Below are 16,877 nucleotides of genomic sequence, written 5' to 3' on the forward strand. Positions count from 1 at the left end.
GCTAATAGTTACTCCAAACTAACTTAGACCAGCGTATGTGGCCACTTGTGACCACATAGAAAACCCTTGCGGAGAGTTAAGAAATCAGCGCAGGTAGGTACATCAGAGGCCAGCAGAACTTAATGACTTGACTAAAGAATGTGAATAGGATCAAACAGCTATACAGGACATCATATGACAAACTTCGCAACGTTAATTTACTATACAACAGAAGCATTCATGGAAGCTTAAACTACAAAAATAAAAGTAAGGAGACAAAACATATTTACATAATTTTTTCAAAATATCCAAATAAAAAATAGAAGTACCTCCTGCTCGTAATTGTTATGTTCTTATGTTCCCCCAGCCGCCTAAGCTCATCCACCATCAGCCCGCCCCTTACAAACAACCCTCCCTCTTGGGATTGGTGATCAGAACAGCACCTGGGGTCAGAGATCTTCCCGAGAGGTCAGGGATCAGACCTCCCACATGATCAGAAACCCCTACTCCCATGGGGTCGGTGATCGAACCCACCCTGCGGTTCGGAATTCCCCCCCACCGCCCCTCCGGATCCAAAACTCCCCTTCTCTCCCCCCAGCCCTCCCCCACCCCCGGCTTGGGCCCTGCACCAACCTGCTTGTTGTGGCCTTCTAGCCCGGGAAGGCAGCGGACCGGCCTGTGCGGGAGGCCACTCGACCTGGGATAGGGGCAGGACGCATCGGTCCCACGATGCAGCACGCACACAGAGGCTGGGGGCAGGATCTACTGCGCATGCGCACACACTCCAATGCGCGTGTAGAGAGCTGCTGGCACTGTTTCTGCCGCAGGGCCCCAATCAACTCGCCATGCCAAGCCCCGGGAGAAGCAACACAGTGGCCAGAATCGGGGGACATTTTATCGGCGCCTTTTTCAGCCCGCAAAGTCAGTGCATCTCTGGTGAGTGCGTCGAAAAAAGGGGTGGGCCAATTTTAAGCCCTAAGACTTACCATACTGTTAAAAGGGTACTTGCACTGGAATGGACAAACCCTAACTTTTTCTGGTGAGTTTTGTTCGTAAACATCAGGTGCAGTATAGCAACTTCGTGCCATTCAATATATTTGAATGGTGAGTCTCTGTGTGAGATAATGTTATCACGCAGCTTTTGGAGGAGAAAGGCATCTCGGACAGCAACTTCCTGATTTCCACATTTAACTGTATATATGTGTTTGCCGGAAGTTGCTGTCCAATTTCCACGTAAATAACTGAGCGCTGTTCGCCTCGACGTCTATTTCTACCGCAATATACGGCCCATTATTTTTCTTCTAAGAACCATGTAGAGATTTTTATCTCTTTTTTCAGTGGAAGAAGGCAGACAGCACTTCAAAAAACAGCAGTGGAACACCAATCAAGATAGAAGATCCTAATCAGTTTGTTCCATTAAACACAGATCCACGGGAGGTCCATGACAGGAGAAACAAGGTAAACTTTGTGGATACTTAATTGCTGTACCTGGCTCCATTTATGAAACTGTCCTGTACTTTTTGTTTTTTGTATTATACTTTCTGTTAAAACATTAACTGTTCAGTGTTTTCATTGGAAAATCCTATCTGTATATTTATATTACTTGAAATATGATAAATTCAATGCTGTGCAATTGGCTTAAATCACTGAAGTGTTGTACATTGACGATTTCCATTTTTGGAAGATGGATTGCTTGTCATTTTACTAACTGACTATAATGAAAGTGTCCAATAAATTTCAAAACATTTTTTCATAACCAAAGAATTATTAAAGGAAGATACTTTAAATTAAAGTACTCTTATTGCTTCAAATATACCAAAGTTACCTGTTGCAGGAACCCTGGTTTTATTTTGCTTCACTGGAGCCTGCCAAGTGGGACAGCAAAAAGCCACTCTGTCTGGAAACTTGATCTTAAGTGGCTTAGCTACATGAAAGGCACAGACTGAGGATGGGGAGTATATTAAAATTGTTCCCTTCCCACAACACAGTAATGTTCCCTTTGTGCATTTATTCTTTGATGATTTATGTATTTTATTGAATAATATTATTCTTGTTTATGGATTCCATTTTGGAGTACTCTAACCAGATCTGTGTATAATTTGGAATTGGGTCATAATTGTATAATGTAAGCAGTTTGCTGTTTGTGCAGTTTCAAATATTAGTGGTGAAAAGTTCTTCCAAAACTCTAGGAACTTTTCAGTATAATATCTTATCACCAATCTGCTCAGATCCAGATGGTTTTACTTGAAGGTAAAAGAATCACATGAAACTCTTTGATCAGGTCAAAGATGTTTATAATGACAGTTGCAATAGTGTCAAGTTTCCTGCTGTATACAGCATGTCTGAACCAAGGATTGACTATTTTTGTTGCAGATTCGTGAGCAGAATCGATATGACATGAAGACTGCAGGGCCACAGTCGCAGTTACTGGCTGGAATTGTTATAGACAAGAAAGGCAACCCGGTACAGTTGCATCATATATTTCAATTTGTAATTTTTTTTCCCCTTCAATTTGTGGTTTTCATGTTGATACAAATAGTTACCGTCGTCACCACATAAAACGTTCATATTTAAAATGAGCAGTCGCTTATATCGGCCAGAAAGGGATGACCATTATCCATTTAAATTAACGCCAATTTCAAAAGTTTCCGATTATAGCGTCAGACTGACCAAAGCAGAGAGAACTCTTTTAGCTTTCCAGTAAATTTGTGCCTACAGTCAATCAGCTCAAATGAAACAGATTAAATCACTTGTTGAATCGTTGCTTTTGTCGTAAAGTTAGTAATGTCCAGATGCAGAATCATCCGAAACATAAGCCCATCTGTTTTCATTCAAGTGCCTGCTATGTTTTTCAGCATTTTTGTTTTTATTGTTGCTTCAGCTACCTTTTTCACATTTTGCAGTGTGAATTTTAACTGTCCTCTCTCTGGCAACTGTAATTGAAATGGTTTTTAAGTTATAATGGTACCCCTTGTTTCCTGGTGTCGGGTATAGTGGGCAAATCACAGTCACACGAATGCGCCCGCTATAAGCCGTGGGGACTATTTTCCTCGTTGTTTGCAAGACTGACCACTGTTAAAGATTAGTGTTTTATTTTTTTCAACGATTGACATGAATGGAATGTGATGAACCAGGTTTGTTTGCTGTTTCTTTGAATAATCTGGTTTCATAAAGAAGGAGAAAAATCATTTGGAAAGGTTCACAATTAACATACTGTTCTAATACAATGCGATGAAATTATTGAGCATTTGGAAATGCAGAGGTTAATCAAGGATAGCCAGATGGGTTTTATTAAAGACAAGTTGTCTTTTAACAAATTTGATAGTTTTGTTTGAAGAACTGACTGGATAGGAATGCAGTAGATGTAGTGTATATAGATTTTCAGAAACCATTTTATAAGGTGTCTCAAGAGGATTGTCAGAAAAATTCAGGCACGTTGTACAAGAAAATGTAGCACAGTATATAGAAAGTTTGTTGATGGACAGAAAGCAATGTTTGGGGACATGGATAATGCTCGGATTGGAGAAGGATTTGAAGTGGTGTGCCCTAGGAGTCAGTGTTGAATCTACATTTGTTCTTGATTTTTATATAGATGATTTGGACTTGCACACAGGGAGCATAATCTTGAAATGTTCTGATGACACAAAGGTAAGAGTTTCAGCAAACAGCAAGGAGGCCTGCAAAAGACTTCAGCAAGATGCAGACATTAGTGGAAAGGGCAGACAAGTGGCAGATACATTTTAATGTGAATAAGTGTGGGATAGTACATTTTTGGAGGAAAAATAATGAATGGGAGTATATACTCATGCTAAATTAGTTTTGTACTGTTTACTGTTTTGAGTGCCCCATTACAGAAACATTAAAGCCATAGAAAATGTACAACACAGACTCAACAGGATAATGGCAAGGATGGAAAACAATAACCATGAGGGCAGGCTTGTGATACTGGGACTATTTTCACTGGAGCAGAGAAAGCAAAGAGGAGATTTAATAAATGTTTATAGAATTATGAAGAGTTTTGATAGTGACTAAGAAAAGACAATTTCTTGGGGAATTGATGATGTGAGGAGTCATCAAATTAAAATTCAGTGAAGAGAGAGGTTGGGAGAAAATTCTGAGCAGGGAGAGGTTGAGGCAGTGGTCATTGTATCTTTTGAGGGGGAAATTGTTATAAATATTTGAAGCAGAGGAAGATACATGACTCTGGGGACGAAATAGAGGAACGGTAGGATTAGTTTGGGATTGCTCTAACAAAGAGCTGGCACAGACACAATGAGCCAAATCGACCCCTCGTGCTGTTTTAAATTCTGCGGTTCAAGAAAGTCTAATGTGAAGTACTGCACTAAAAGTACAACAAATGTAAAACAGGAAAGGGTTCAGTTAGCAGACTATCTGGGTGGTCTTGGTTGTCCTGGAGCTCAGATCGTTATAAACATATTAATCTCTAATCAGACTCCCACTTCCATCTCTCGAGTTAGTTCCACTGCATCCTCACTGGTGATATAGTCCAGTCTCCAGACACTTCCATATAAGCTATAAAAACTGCTCCTTTGTCAACCCCGTGAGAGATGCTCGAGTGATGGGGGAAGGGATCTTTTCCTCTGCAAATGATTCAGTTAAAACTTAGCCAAGATAACCAGAATATAAATGTTATTTGAACACTGGAATTTGAACTTTGGTGTGGTCCTCCAGTGTTATTGCTGCTAAGGTGCCCCTAGGTTATTTTTAGTGGTAGTAGTTAGCTCAGTTACAGTTGTACCTATATGTTACCCTTACTGAGAAGGGAACATAGTAAATTGTCTCCTGCACAAAGATACAACCATTTGTCGTGTACTAGAAATTTTACATCAAGCTATAAATTTTCGGAGAAGTCTGTGATCTTGAACCACTACCAGAAGCCAACGTTATTTATGTAAATGTATTTATTTCCCAGCTTACGCAGCAGGAACTCGAAGGAATGGCAGAGCAGATGCCACCAGGCCCACCAAACCCATTCAGTTACCTGAATGAGAGCGAATTGGAGGAATACAAGAAGATAATTGAAAGGAAGCAACAAGGATTAGACGGTAAAGGAAATTATGTATTTAAGATATGAAAACAAAATTGATGATACATCCAGAAATTTCTCAGTACGATATGCAAAAAAAAATTTTTTATAAATTTCTGTAATGAGTATAGCGAAGGAACTGTGTTGCTGTATTAGGATAAACTGGAAACAGTGACCTCTTGTGGTTGACAAATCTCAATGCCGCATGTAGACTATTTATTAATCACTTTCTAATATTTATTTTCCTAGTTTATTTAGGACTTCAGTTGGACCACAACCTACAAAATGCCAGAGTACTGAAACTCCAGATTTATCAAAGGCCACAGATGTATGTCCACAGTGGCAGCCTCCTCCCTTCTTGAGTTCTATTGCTCACATCATTGTTTCCCCCTACTTATACTCCCAACTTCAATTAGGAATGTGTTTAAATTGTTGATGCTCTGCCTCTCTCTGCCCACCTGATAATATTGGAAGTTACCAAGTGGTATTACTGTAGGCTTGCACTTAAGTCACCTTGTTTAAAATGTGGGTCTAAATTAAAGAGCTTGTGATTAGGAGGTTATGTAGCATTTTCTAATTTTTCAGGCCTACCTGCATCATTCTGAGTTGAGACCTGAGCTCGGGCTGTTCTGTAACTGATTTCTCAGTGGGGGTAGAGTGACTTGGTGTGATTTTCTTCTCTCTCTCTCATGAGGGGAGTGTCTGACGTTGTCCTCTTGGCAGTAAAATGTTTTTAAAATTATTTTTTGTGAAGTGTGGACTATGTCCCTGTTACCAGATGTTAGAATGTATTTCACCAATCATGCATTTAGTGCATCATGCATCGACATAAACCCTCCCATGGCACTGTTGAAATAAGAACAGAGGTTTTATGGTGCCCTGACCAACATTTGTCTCTTAACTAACAGATTAACATTTATTTAATTTGCTGTTTTGGGGAACTTGCTGTACGCAATTTGACTGTATTGCATAACAGTGATTACACTTCAAAAGTAAATAATTATCGTGAAATGCTTTGGGACATCCTGAGGGTGTGAAAGGCACTTTGAAAAATGAGTTCTCCTTTATCTCCTCTTCTATCAACTGTCCATAACTTTGAATAATGTTACATAAAAATGTTATCATTGCAAATGAAATCCTTTAGAAAGAGGTTAAAGGCAAGAGAGATAATAAAGATGTTTGCGACAATCTGGATGAAAGCAATATAATAATGGAAGTGCTTTTTTTTATATTTAAGCCTCGTAATGTAAACTGAATGCTTGGCTGTAGGTCTCTAAACACAGAATTTAATACTATTCTTGAATTGTGCCAATGCACATCAGTTATTTCCTCCTTGATGGGTCAAATTTTATGTTCAGTTGTTCACTGTGTATTGCTCCCACACACACTGGTTGTGTACTCTGTTGGATAATTTTCCAGCAAGAGCTTTGTTGAGTCTGTAACATTTAACAAAAATGTCTGAAGGAATGGAGAAGGCTATAAAGGATAATTGGCAGCAATGACCTAAATGAATTGATGGCTGGTAAAATTGAGTTAAAACATCCTGGGCCAGTTGAAGATGGTTGCTAATTTAATTAGTGCTATCTATTTTTAATCATTAGCATTAGAAGATTAATGATATAAATGATCTGTTCGTTATTTTTGACTTGAAAGGTGATCTTGATCACAAAGAGCTATTTAAAGTTGTTCATATCTTCACAAGATCATTCTGCGGGGGAAGCAGTTTAATAATCCATGTAAATATGTTTATGGGCTCAAGTTTCAGCCTGAGTTGCTCCTATTTTTTTTCAAGCAACTAGTTTAGAATGGAGCATCTTAGAAATTGCAATTCTCGGCATTTAGTTTGCTCCAGTTCTAGTGAATTAGAATAGTTTCATTTTAGAACAGTTTTTTTTCCAAAAGGGGGCGTGTCCAGCCATTTACACCTGTTTTGCAAGTTTAGGCAGCAAAAACTTACTCCAAACTAACTTAGAATGGAGTAAGTGTAGATTTTTGTACGCTCAGAAAAACCTTGCCTACGCTTGAGAAATTAGGCGCAGGGAACGAGAGATGGGGGGCGGGGGGTTGGTGGAGGGAAGTTTACAAGCATTAAACACTTCACTTTTACAAATAAATCAATAATAAATGATAAATTATTCAATAAATCAATCACTATAAATGTTTTGAAAATGATTACACCATCCCACACCATAACTATTTTTGACATAGTAAATTTTCTAATTAACTGTTGACATGCCTAATCACAACCGACTACCTCCGAATCGTTTTGCATTACAAAATTACTGCTTCATGCATTGCTAAATCAGACGTGCTTCAGAACTGCCCCTCCTTTACCATATTGATTGCTTTTACAGAATCCTAGGTGAACTAACACAAATCTACACGCAACAGGTAGGTGGAGATAAAAGCTGCATAAAGTACTTTAAAACATCCAGTAACACAGGATCTTTACACCGTCAAATGATTTTTGTAATAGTTTATCAAATTATTTGAAGCTGTCTGCACAACAATACATTTTTAGCTTTGTCATTGTAAACCCCCAAATGGCTGAGCCACTGTGAGAAAGCTCATCGTAATTACTTCTTCAGAAATTAATGCAAAAACACACAACTTCATGGGGTGGGGGAGAACAGACACATGTTTAGGAACAAACCCATCCCTTTTTAAATAATCTCATCCCCAGAAACCCAGCTTTTCTCCATACCCTTCAATCATTTTCTCTCCAGAAACTCATTTATTCCAGACTTTGTTCTTTATAGTACTCCCGGCTGAATGCACTGTTCCCGCAGGTCGCGGCGGGGAACCCATTCGGCCAGGGCTCGAGAAGGCGTTCTTCGGGCCCCTCCCACACAGCCTGCACAGATTCAGGCTGCGAGGAGCTACTGCACATGCGCGCACGCTCTAGCGCGCACGCTCTAACACTGTTTTCAGTGTCGGGTCCTGTCTCCGCCCCTTGTGCTGCGCTACGCCAAGGGCCTTCATCGTTCCAGCTGCGGGGAGAATAGCAAGGTAACTTTAAGGCACAGTTTTTGTTCTAAAAAGTCGCCGCAGCTCATGGAGGTGTGCCATTCTAAGCGTGGGGGCAAACTTGGGTCCTATATAACTAATTTACATATTTCATTTGGGAGGAAATGTACAAATACCTTTTGCGAGAGATGATAATGGATGGCATTGAGAATATTGCCACTAATTTATAGTTTAGTAGGTCTTAGATTTGTATAGCTAACTTGCTAGGTAGAGCATAGCCAAGCCTGTTATTGCAAAGTGTTGGATGATGTCCTAATCCAAAAGAAAAGCATGAATGCCCTCCAGAACCCAGAACCATATGTACAGTCCAGAATGCGTATACAGATACTTTCACCTTTTAAGATGTAGTCGTCTGCAGATTCTTTCTCTCCCCTCCTCCCCCTTGGTTGAGCTTTCCCATTTGTGTTATGTTATTGGCATTCATATTGTTCATCACCATCATTATGGTGGGCAAAATTTTCCATGGAATTTCTCTGTTGCTTGACAGGAGAATACGGCAAAATAAGGGCTGTAATATCTTATTAGGTAGATTATTCCTGGATGCTATGATTGTGTGGTTTGAGAAGTGGTGGAAATAGTTCTTCAGAGCAATTCTCTCATTATTGGAGTGCAAGTTCCCACCACTAAAATGCATGCTTGTTTCATGCCAGAAATTCACTCAATAACCAGTCTGACCTTATGTTCTTTTTATTTCCCAGTGCCGTGAATGTTTTTTCCCTACTTCCTTCATTTTACTTTGGGTTACAAATCACTTGCCTGTTTTTCTAAAACTACCATCTTTCGTAATGAAACAACTTGGAGCTTCATAACAACTTTACCCAAGTCAACTTCTGTCCGAATCAATGTTGCTACCAATCCCAAAAGTCACAAAATACCAAAATAATGCAAAAGATGAATGGGTCCTTCCGATGACCCAGATCCTGAGCCTTTACTGAATTACCTAATCTAAACTGGAACAGCACTGGGAACGCAACAATTGGCTTTTGTGCATCTCGCCCAGAGAAAGGAAAAATTAGCTCTGAAGCAAATGCTCCTAAATTGCTACCCAGAGATCCCTGCTGGACATTCTGCATGTAGAGATTTGGTGAGGTGGTTGTTGACCCCCCACCAATCGTCCATTAGCTTGTTTTCACTCACTATACAGGCTGGCACATGAAGAATGACTACTTGAGCGTGGTAACAGAAGGCTGACAGCTCCCCTGGAATCATACCTGGCATGAGTCACCATCATCTGGACTGAAGAATGTTGCTATTTTATATTAAACCTTTAACTTAATCATTTAGTGTGTGGTATGAATGGAACATAAATGTAGTTTATTCAAAAATCAGCTGTTGGACAATGTAACCCCACTTCCTTTCAGATTAACTTGTTTTCTGGTTCAGTTTCACTTGGTTCACTTATGAAACGAATGTTGCTTTTAGTTGCATTCTCCATAGATGCAGCATTTGGTATTCTACAAAACTAAAAAGCAAAATTAACTTTACCACAATAAATGACTGTGCTGCTGGCTTTAAGCTTTACATTTACTTTATACAATTAACATATGTTTTAGTTTGTACTAAAAAAGCATGAAATCTTTGCACAGCATTTTAACAACATTAAAAAGAAAAACTAACTCTTCTCCTACAGATACTGACCAGGAACTAACATCAGATGATGGTTCTGCGTTATCACCACCTCAATCCCCACAAGCCATACCAGCAAAATTAGAAGGTGGGACACTTTAACTGTAATTTATTGGTCATTTGCATTCCCTGGTGGCATTAAAACTTTACAAGTTTCTATTTGCCTTCCTATTGCATTTTCTCTCAAAGATAGCATTAGAGCAAAATCATACCCCCACATGCTAAGTCGAAGATGGGCTTGCTTTTCTTGAAATGTACACTTTCATGACACAGCCATTCCATGTGACAGTAGCAGCATTTGTACTGTGCCGTATCTCCATATAGTGCAGTGTTAGTGCATTGTCTTCAGTAAGTAATGATGTGAGGCAAAATTTTCTTTGTGTTTGTGTGCATACTTCATATTTAGTCTTAGTTGATGCAATTCATTCCAAACGCAATATTTACAACTGCAGAAAATATGGAATTCACAGTCCTTCCCTGCAAAAGAGTTCATGCCTCTTCCTTCCTACCTTCTGCCCGCCGCCGCCCCCCCCCCCCCCCCCAAATTGTCCCAACTTCAGCTAGTGAGCATCGTATACTTGTGCTTCTGGCATGCTATTTAGCTTTATTTCCATTTGGACAATAAATTGTCTTCTTTGCTTCCTTTAGTTTTTTTTTATCACTTATAACAACTTTCTATGTTGGAAATATTCTGACTTACCTAAGGTTAGGCAACCTACTTGGCTGCAGAATTTAGCTTGTCTTTTTGTGGGTTCAAGACCCACTCCAGGAACTTAAGCACTCCAGTGGAGTGCTGCACTGTCAGTGGTGCCGTCTTTCAGATGAGACGTTAAACCTGATCCCTCGAGTGGATGTAAAAAATCCTGTGGCACTATTTTGAAGAAGAGCAGGGGAGTTATCCCTGGTGTCCTGGCCAATATTTATCCCTCAATTAACATAACAAAAACAGATTATCTGGTCATTATCGCATTGCTGTTTGTGGGAGTTTGCAGTGCGCAAGTTGGCTGCTGCATTTCCCACATTACAACAGTGACAACACTCTAAAAATACTTCATTGGCTGTAAAGCATTTTGAGATGTCTGGTGGTCGTGAAAGGTGCTGTAGAAATCCAAGTCTTTCTTTTCCTTTTAGTATGCCTTCTAGCACATTCCTCAAATAATTTCCTCTTGTATTTTGAATATTCTGGTAAACTGAACAACATTCTAACACTGCTTTAATTATGTTAATGTGCTTTGATTTTAAAGACAATAATTCAACTGTTTTACATTTATAATCATTCTGCCTCAGAAAACACTATGCCAACAGTGGTGGTGAATGGAGGAAAGGAAGATGAACAAACTTCAGCAGAAGATTTGACAAAACGAATCAGCCAGTTAACAACCAGCACTGTGGAGAGTGTGGAAATTACCATCAAGTCAACAGAAAAGATAGATTTGAATGCCAGTGATACCCTTTCACCTGAGGGGTCTCCTTCTAAATCCCCCTCAAAGAAGAAAAAGAAATTCCGCACACCATCATTCCTGAAAAAGAACAAAAAGAAGGAAAAGGTGGAAGTATAATGATGGGTATGCAGGGGTGTTGCACGACTAAAAAAACTGGTCAGAGTTATGTCAGTCTTAAATGCTCGATATTGACATGTTGCTCAGCTAAATGTGCTAAACATCAGTTAACTGTGCACTGACCTAGAATAGAAGAAAAGGGCAAATCTATATAGGAGTTATTAATCTGGCATCAAAATATTTTATCGCAAATTTGTTTAGTAATTAACCTTTTTGCCAAAATCAAATCACGTTCTAGTGAATTCTAGACTTGGAACAGTTATACTGTGGAATTGATTTTAATCTTTTAAAAACTCATCTCACTAAATCCACCAAAATGTGGACATTTTATACATTCAAACACAGATGATTTAATCCATTACTGACAACTTTCTATCTTAAATTTTTAATACTATGAAATAAATGTTACAAGCATGCAATACAAGGGTCTAATGACAGAAGAAGTGACTAAGAATGCCTGGCTCAAGTATACCTGGGTTAGCCAAGGCAGGTCATAGTTATATTATTAACGGACTAGATTATACAAAACTGGAGTCATGTCGACAGTGTTTTTTGTTCTCTTTTTAAAAAAAACTATACTGCACTTTTTGGTGATACATAACTTACTAGTGATTAAAACCTAAGTGAATCCATGAGGTAACCAAATAAAGGAGAAATAATGCTACCAAAAAGGGAATGGCAAGGGCGTGCAATGGGAGTAAGTAATGGGGAAAGGATTGAGGTATAACAAATGATAAGTGGTATTACAGCAGTTGATTTTTTGGAACTGTGGGTCAACTTGTAGAATCGTTCAAAGAAAAAAAGGCATGAAAATAAAATTTTAGATGCATGATCTAGAAAATTAAGCTAGAGCACAACTAAACCAGTGCTGGCATGTTCTGAGTCACCTGATTATTTTAATTGACCCATTTGTTTTCTTCTCCACCTCTATCCTTAACCTCAAGCAAAGGTAAAGCAAAAATGGCACTTGCTTTTAACCACGGCTTTAGTCGATACCTTGACCAATACTCTTGTGGCACTTGCTCAATTTTGTTTGCCACAAGGTGGAACATGCCAACTTGGCTTGCCCACTGATGAGCCTACAGGATTTGGTCTAATATCTTGTGCTAGTTGACACTTTAATTCGCTCCGGGAAGAAATCTGTGCCCCATACAATTGGTTTCCCCAGTTTAAGATTGGTATTCAATGCAGATGAGCATTTTTTGGACCATTTACATGACGGTTGTGAGTTCACTCCGTGGGATATTAGTTACAACACTGATTTTTGAATCACTATTTTGCAAAGAAATCCCATAATATTTTTTTGACAAAATCTTCCAGGAGCAGCGTGTTGTTAATTATCAAGAGAACGTCCTTTAAAATACTTCTTTCATATTATATGTTCTCTTGTAATGTTGCCTGTAATGCATTGGCTGTGAAGTGGTTTCTTGTGTAGTGTGGAATGTGCAGTGGTAAACCACAAGATTTATTATCTTGTTTGAAAGACAGAGAACAATGATCGAAGTTGTGATCACAATTAAATTTGCTGTGTATTGTCCACTTCCTACATCCATGGTGTGCATCCACTCGTGCTTCTGCTGAACAAAATGACGATGTGGAGAGGGGGAAATGCATTTTTAATTCGAAATTTTGTTTTTGGAATGATCGAAGGATGGTATTTTTGTAAGCATAAAAAATATAAAAGATTTAAATATTGTAATCTCCTAATAGTTTCTCCATATATACAGCCCCATCTGTTCACTGGAGAAGGTAGGTCTACCAGATTAATAGACTTCTGTTACTAATATTTTTACAGCTAATAATGCTTTCATAACTGTGTCAGAAAAAGACCCAGTAAATTCTAAGAAGTGTTTAAATTCATGAGCTAAGCTTGGACACTAAGAGAAAGCCACTACGTGAGTTTAATAAGAAAAATAAATAAGTGAAACCACTAGCATTGGGGTCTGTGATCTGAATCCCAATTAGCAATGTGAATGGTAGTTTGATTCTGAATACTGTATGTTGATAAATGGAATTGGAGTAGTTGGAAGGTTTGAGGATATCGGATTGGGCTACAGGAATGCATCTCTGAAAGGGAACACCTCCACATCAACACTAATACGTACTGGAAAGATTAAACAGGTAGTTAAATTTTAGTTTAAAAAAAGTTAGGCCAACTTTTTTTATTAACCGTTTAAGAAGCAGTTATCCAGGCCTTGTGCTTTTGGTAATGTTTTTTGGGGGGATAAACTCCACCTGCCTGCATAATCTATGCAGCGTTTGTGCATTGCTTTACATTGAGTTAATTGACCTTGTTGCACCTTGTTAATGGCACTATATAGAAGTGCAGCAACCCATTGTCCTGTGGAATATATCAATGATGCTTAACAAAGTTGCTTTTAGATGTGTTGCTAATCAATGTAAGATCCACAAATAAACAGTCTTTTATGTTGTGGATGTATCCCATTTTAGAAATCTATAATTTGTACTTTATACTGGACTGTTATTTTCCATTAACCTTACTCTCTAATTGAAGCCCTAATTATGTGATATAATGTCCTTTTTAAATTATATTCTGACAAATAAAATTCCATTGCTGTCTTATATTTTTGAAATTCTGTAAAGCATCTAAACAGTTGGAGCATTTCAAAACCTGGAATCTGCTTATGGAAGAATGTAAAAGAAACGGCACTCTGTATAGCAGCTTACTTGCTCTATGAAAAATTAAATACCTATATAAACACACAAAAAAAATGGTCTTACCTTGCCTCTGTATAAAAGGATACTTTGAACCGTGTCTCTAAGCCATGCAATACTAATGAAATCATTTTCTGACTTGTACGAGGTTTCTGCTTGCTCAGAATGAAGATTAAAATGAGCTCCCACTGCAAGCTAACATTAATATTAAGCCCTACAGATGTTTAACCCTAGCATGCATTGTTATTTACCTACGTAGGTTGTTTACAGAGGATAGACAGCTAAGATGCCATGTGTCCTTTTATGTTTCTGACAACATAGTTGTTATTACAAGCTGAAAACAATGCACACATAATAGCAATCAGTATATGGGTATTAACAGTTAAAATTAAGTCAGCATACTCCCGTAATTTCTTAACTGCCACATTCTTCTTTCAGTATTCAGTATTTAAACACTAGTGTACAGACCACCAAACAGTAGTAATGAGGTTGGGGATGGCATCAAACAAGAAATTAGGAATGCGTGCAATAAAGGTATAGCAGTTATCATGGGCGACTTTAATCGACATATAGATTGAGCTAACCAAGCTGGTAGCAATGCGGTGAAGGGAGATTTCCTGGAGTGTATTAGGGATGGCTTTCCAGATCAATATGTCGAGGAACCAACTAAAGAGCTGGCCATCCTAGACTGGGTGTTGTGTAATGAGAGAGGACTAATTAGCAATGTTGTTGTGTGAGGCCCCCTGGGGAAGAGTGACCATAATATGGTAGAATTCTTTATTAAGATGGAGAGTGACAGTGTTAATTCAGAGACTAGGGTCCTGAACTTAAGGAAAGGTAACTTCGATGGTATGAGACGTGAATTGGCTAGGATAGACTGCTGAATGATACTTAAAGGGTTGACAGTGGATAGGCAATGGCAGGCATTTATAGATCACATGGATGAACTTCAACAATTGTACATCCCTGTCTGGAGTAAAAATAAAACGGGGAAGGTAGCTTAACCGTGGCTAACAAGGGAAATTAAGGATAGTGTTAAATCCAAGGAAGAACATAAGAACATAAGAATTAGGAACAGGAGTAGGCCATCTAACCCCTCAAGCTTGCTCCGTCATTCAACAAGATCATGGCTGATCTGGCCGTGGACTCAGCTCCACTTACCCGCCCGCTCCCCGTAACCCTTAATTCCCTTATTGGTTAAAAATCTATCTATCTGTGACTTGAATACATTCAATGAGCTAGCCTCAACTGCTTCCTTGGGCAGAGAATTCCACAGATTCACAATCCTCTGGGAGAAGAAATTCCTTCTCAACTCGGTTTTAAATTGGCTCCCCCGTATTTTGAGGCTGTGCCCCCTAGTTCTAGTCTCCCCGACCAGTGGAAACAACCTCTCTGCCTCTATCTTGTCTATCCCTTTCATTATTTTAAATGTTTCTATAAGATCACCCCTCATCCTTCTGAACTCCAACGAGTAAAGACCCAGTCTACTCAATCTATCATCATAAGGTAACCCCTTCATCTCCGGAATCAGCCTAGTGAATCATCTCTGCACCCCCTCCAAAGCTAGTATATCCTTCCTTAAGTAAGGTGACCAAAACTGCACGCAATACTCCAGGTGTGGCCTCACCAATACCCTATACAGTTGCAGCAGGACCTCCCTGCTTTTATACTCCATCCCTCTCGCAATGAAGGCCAACATTCCATTCGCCTTCCTGATTACCTGCTGCACCTGCAAACTAACTTTACGAGATTCATGCACAAGGACCCCCAGGTCCCTCTGCACCGCAGCATGTCGTAATTTCTCCCCATTCAAATAATATTCCCTTTTACTGTGTTTTTTCCCAAGGTGGATGACCTCACACTTTCCGACATTGTATTCCATCTGCCAAACCTTAGTCCATTCGCTTAACCTATCTAAATCTTTTTGCAGCCTTTCTGTGTCCTCTACACAACTCGCTTTCCCACTAATCTTTGTGTCATCTGCAAATTTTGTAACACTACACTCTGTCCCCTCTTCCAGGTCATCTATGTTTATTGTAAACAGTTGTGGTCCCAGCACCGATCCCTGTGGCACACCACTAACCACCAATTTCCAACCCGAAAAGGACCCATTTATCCCGACTCTCTGCTTTTTGTTGGCCAGCCAATTCTCTATCCATGCTAATACATTTCCTTTGACTCCACATACCTTTATCTTCTGCAGTAACCTTTTGTGTGGCACCTTATCGAATGCCTTTTGAAAATCTAAATACACAACATCCATCGGTACACCTCTATCCACCATGCTCGTTATATCCTCAAAGAATTCCAGTAAATGAGTTAAACATGATTTCCCCTTCAAGAATCCATGCTGCATCTGCTTGATTGCATTATTCCTATCTAGATATCCCGCTATTTCTTCCTCAATGATAGTTTCAAGCATTTTCCCCACTACAGATGTTAAGCTAACTGGCCTATAGTTAGTTACCTGCCTTTTGTCTGCCGCCTTTTTTAAACAGAGGCGTTACATTAGCTGCTTTCCAATCCGCTGGTACCTCCCCAGAGTCCAGAGAATTTTGGTAGATTATAACAAATGCATCTGCTATAACTTCCGCCATCTCTTTTAATACCCTGGGATGCATTTCATCAGGACCAGGGGACTTGTCTACCTTGAGTCCCATTAGCCTGTCCAGCACTACCCCCTAGTGATAGTGATTGTCTCAAGGTCCTCCCTTCCCACATTCCTGTGACCAGCAATTTTTAGCATGGTTTTTGTGTCTTCCACTGTGAAGACTGAAGCAAAATAATTGTTTAAGGTCTCAGCCATTTCCACATTTCCATTATTAAATCCCCCTTCTCATCTTCTAAGGGACCAACATTTACTTTAGTCACTCTTTTCCGTTTTATATATCGGTAAAAGCTTTTACTATCCATTTTTATGTTTTGCGCAAGTTTACCTTCGTAATCTATCTTTCCTTTCTTTA

At 39.2% G+C, this 16,877-nt stretch overlaps 1 protein-coding gene across 18 annotated transcripts in view; it reads left to right on the forward strand.

Annotated features, from left to right (window-relative positions):
- Positions 1 to 13,971, forward strand: part of add3a (adducin 3 (gamma) a) — a 341,424-nt gene extending 327,453 nt beyond the window's left edge. For 17 of the 18 annotated variants that reach the window (XM_070876511.1, XM_070876521.1, XM_070876514.1 and 14 more), the window contains 5 exons: positions 1,318 to 1,437; positions 2,353 to 2,442; positions 4,913 to 5,045; positions 9,684 to 9,767; positions 10,967 to 13,971. In XM_070876511.1, the coding sequence (XP_070732612.1) occupies positions 1,318 to 1,437; positions 2,353 to 2,442; positions 4,913 to 5,045; positions 9,684 to 9,767; positions 10,967 to 11,238 (699 nt within the window). In that variant the 3' untranslated portion in view covers positions 11,239 to 13,971. The remainder of the gene's footprint in view (positions 1 to 1,317; positions 1,438 to 2,352; positions 2,443 to 4,912; positions 5,046 to 9,683; positions 9,768 to 10,966) is intronic. The other variant, XM_070876525.1, reaches the window with a different exon arrangement.
- The last annotated feature ends 2,906 nt before the right edge of the window (positions 13,972 to 16,877 follow it).

Source organism: Pristiophorus japonicus, chromosome 3 (genome assembly GCF_044704955.1).
Source record: "Pristiophorus japonicus isolate sPriJap1 chromosome 3, sPriJap1.hap1, whole genome shotgun sequence".
Taxonomy (NCBI): domain Eukaryota; kingdom Metazoa; phylum Chordata; class Chondrichthyes; family Pristiophoridae; genus Pristiophorus; species Pristiophorus japonicus.